At 40.4% G+C, this 3,818-nt stretch overlaps 1 protein-coding gene across 1 annotated transcript; it reads left to right on the forward strand.

The window, feature by feature from the left end:
- The first annotated feature begins 821 nt into the window (after window positions 1-821).
- Window positions 822-1,520, forward strand: LOC129721439 (endocuticle structural glycoprotein ABD-4-like). The gene is made up of 2 exons (XM_055673993.1): window positions 822-900; window positions 978-1,520. Exons 1-2 carry the CDS (start codon window positions 886-888, stop codon window positions 1,410-1,412), a joined length of 450 nt encoding a protein of 149 aa, XP_055529968.1. The 5' UTR covers window positions 822-885; the 3' UTR covers window positions 1,413-1,520.
- The last annotated feature ends 2,298 nt before the right edge of the window (window positions 1,521-3,818 follow it).

Consider the following 3,818-nt stretch of genomic DNA (forward strand, 5'->3'; position numbering starts at 1 on the left):
CGTGCGGATGACACTTCCACTGCCGCAGCCGAAGGTTCAATTTCACAACAACTGGACAACTGTAAAATGTGCCGCCTCTGCTGCTTGTGGGCTGGCCAATCAGCAGCAGTGCTAAACTAAAATATATTAGCCATCTACAGGTGGAGAACGCGAACCGAGACCGACCGATGTCATCATAGGTCAACAAGCCGGCATCCAGTGTACGCAGTGGCATCACAAGTCGCAACCGGTCAACCGCAATTTATGCATAAATCGTAGCACTGGTATTGCCGGTAGAGAAAAAAAATACTCTGAGCAGAAACGCCAACGTGAAGTGGTTCTTTTGGGCAATTAAAGTAGCCATCAATTTTGAATTATTATCATCGTTAATTGCTGTCGAGTGATTGAAGGACCATGATTATTTTGTTTCCATTGTCATGCACAGGATGTTTCATGATATGGTGTGAAACAGTTTGGATTTTTTATTTGAACATAACTGCCCTCAACAGCTAACCGACTCCTATTACCGCTCAATCAATTTCCCGTGGGTTGTGTAGGTGTACCACCCGAGCAATTAGTGTACAATCCATGTAGTGGTTCGTGGCGCGTGCCACAATCTGGTTTGATCGAAATTGGATAAGGTTGGAGCGGGGTGCAATTAAGGGGGAAGATGCGTTCGCAGAAAAGTTCGGTTTTGGTATGTGCAACATGTGCTGCACCGTACTGGCAAAGCTCGTTTGGCAAGTACCCGCATAGGTTTTTGCTGCATTTAAAGTTCAAATCTAGGTAGATTTTGAGAAGTCAGCTTTCCTATATAAACTATAGAGAACTACCGGACCAGCAACAGAAGACGAACAGAATTAGATTGTACAACTCTCCTTCAAGATTTGCAAACATTAAGAAACCATGAATAAGCAATTGGTGAGCTGTTTTTTTTTTTAAACTTTGTTGTTGACGTTATATCAACTTTTTACATTATTTTTTCCGTTTCTTCACAGGCACTATGGCTGATGGCAGCTACATGTGCTCTGGCTGCACCACAGCGAAAAAATGGAATTTCTGCCTCGAACGGCGGACCGGAAAGCACTGCCACCATAGTCAGACAGGACCAGCTGCTTAACCCGGATGGATCGTACAGCTTCGCATATGAAACAAGCAACGGGATCAAAGCATCGGAAAGTAGCTCTGACGGGGCTAGCGCAACTGGAGAATTTTCTTACACCGCCCCCGAAGGAGACAAAATACAGCTCGCCTATGTGGCTGACCAGGGCGGATTCCAGCCGCAGGGAGCTCATCTTCCGGTGGAGCCTCCCCCACCGGAACACGTCCTCAAGGGGCTGGAAATCATCCTAGCCAACCCGCCGAAGGATCCAGATTTTAATGCGGCTTTCCTAGAGGCCACCATAGCCAGACTTAAGGCTCTGCAGGGCTGAGAAGCAGCTTCAAAAAGATTCGCCGTCTGGCCGTTCTTCGGCTTCGTTCGTTTTTACTTTGTTCAATTTCGTTGCACAACTTCCTCAGAGCAAATAAAGCAAATTGCATTACCTACTTGGTGCAGTGAGATCATTCACTCGGATGAGAAACTCAATAAGTACGTTGCCCTGCCTCTTCCGAAAAGGGTGATAAAATATTCTATTGTACGCTGGGCGCTCGGCTGTTTTATGACAGCGACAATCGACGAAGAATTGTCGGTGCTGAGGAATGGAAACTAATCCAAGTTTAGTTTGGATTGGAGCTTCCAGGTTCACTAAACAATTCAAACGGCATTCGCATTAGAACGCGTCTATTAAAAATGCATGAAAGGCAGGTTCGGTTTGGCTGAAAGCATGTAATTTTTTATGAAAAACTTAAAGAAAATTGAACATAGGTCAAGGAATTATTCTAATTTTTTGTGTTTAACAATTTATTATGTTTGCTCATTTCTCCAAACTAAGTTGCTTAGTATATGCGACTAGATTCTACTATCCTTCAACAGAAAGGAAAATGTCTATTTTTTTTATAAGGCTGATACATGTTTTGAATTGTTTTAATGTCCAGGGTTAGCAAAGTTAGACAAGTGGGAGGAGGGGGGTGGGGTGGTCTGGGTATGGTGAAGAAACACAAAACAAGAAATTGATGTTGAAAAATAGCACATTATTATTATTACTATCGGTCGCTAACTTATCGTTTATTCATGCTGAATTGAGCATAACTGCAAACTAATATAATAATATTTTATTCTCCTGCTTTCAATTTCAACATTCCTGAAGCCGGGGAAGGTGTGGTTCAAATAAAATAAAATTAAAACTTGTAACGGCCTAAGAATGACAAAACAAGTCGTTCAAAAAAAAAATTGCAACATTTAAAAACAGAAATCTTTGACTGCTCCAAAGTAAATTTATCCCTCCTTTGGTCAAACAAATGTTGATTATTATTTTTGAAACAAAACTCTCACTCTCTTCGTTCAGCAAGTTCCCAACTATTATAGTTTTTTGTGACTCCGTAGATGACTGAAATATGCGGTTATTTGCCTTCTATTAACTTTTTTGCTTTGTGATATATATGTGAAGGCGTATTAGTCAAGCTTTCAATCAGTATTTGAAAACTCTGATTCTAGGCCAGAACTCAAACTGGAAAAACTTTAAAGAATGTAACTATTCAAATATTCATACGAAATTTGGTACCCTCAGCCAGCTCGAAAGTGCGTCTAAAAGCCGCAGAGTAAATACTCGCCAATTTCGTGGCTTTAAGGTTTGATTACGGTAAAACTTCATTTATGTTTCTGAAGCATTTATGCCCTTCCGAACTGGCTAATTATTATTTCATTGCCAAGCGGTAAAATTGATAGAAAGTATCAAGGACAAATTTACGCGAGCAATGAACCAATCACAGGCGAGCATTCCTAGTACAGACCTGAGGGGCGACAACTGGCTTCTTACTCTTCTTCGATGATCCCTGTTATATTTTTCGGAAGTGATGCCGTTCACACGGAAAATACTTTAATGTTTTATTGCTTTTTATCATCATTATCCACAATTCCTCCTGCAGATAATAGATTTACCGTCTTAGGGAGACGGTTACAGGAGAATCTGCATCATTAACCCTCTAGTGCTCAAATTAATTTCTAGACGGGCTTCGGTAAAATCACTATCACTACATAAACACTTTTTAAGTATTTATTGAAATTTTTTAGAGGTTTGACGGAAGCCCGCCAAAAAACGACATTTGGCACTAGAAGGTTAATATTCTTAAAAACGAACGTGTCATCCATCGATGATTATGGTTCATTGACTCTTCTAGATTGTACTTTTCGCACAAGCAATGTGCCTCAACAAACTTAATACAGAACGGATTCAGTGTAAATAAGCTCACACTACACAATTTACTTCCGTCCGACATTGAGCAGCAGTATGTCGTTCTTATGATTCACGCAAAACCCTGTCCACTCCTTGCGTACTTTTGGATCTTTTGGAAATTGATATAAGAGATGATCCGAATGGGATCTCTTACTATGCCCGTATTTGAATGCTTTGTATTTTGAATGTTCACAAGAATATTTTGAAGTTTAACAGGTGAAATCATAGAGAACTATAATTCAAAACTTCAAAACATGTGTTTCAGCAACACTAACAAAATCAAAACAGAAAGCCTGATGATGAATTTGAACGCACCCGGAGTTTTCAATTTCAGCCAATCAGTGAGCGGTTCTCAAAGTGGATGCAAATATATACCCAGTTGTCTCCCTGTTGGTACAGACGACATGAATAGACACCAACCATTCCCTGGGATATTCTCAGTATCAATATCAGGGTTGAAAATTTTCACTGTCAGTGATAGATTCTCAGTTGAAACTGAAAACT

The sequence above is a fragment of the Wyeomyia smithii genome, chromosome 2 (assembly GCF_029784165.1).
Source record: "Wyeomyia smithii strain HCP4-BCI-WySm-NY-G18 chromosome 2, ASM2978416v1, whole genome shotgun sequence".
Lineage (NCBI taxonomy): Eukaryota > Metazoa > Arthropoda > Insecta > Diptera > Culicidae > Wyeomyia > Wyeomyia smithii.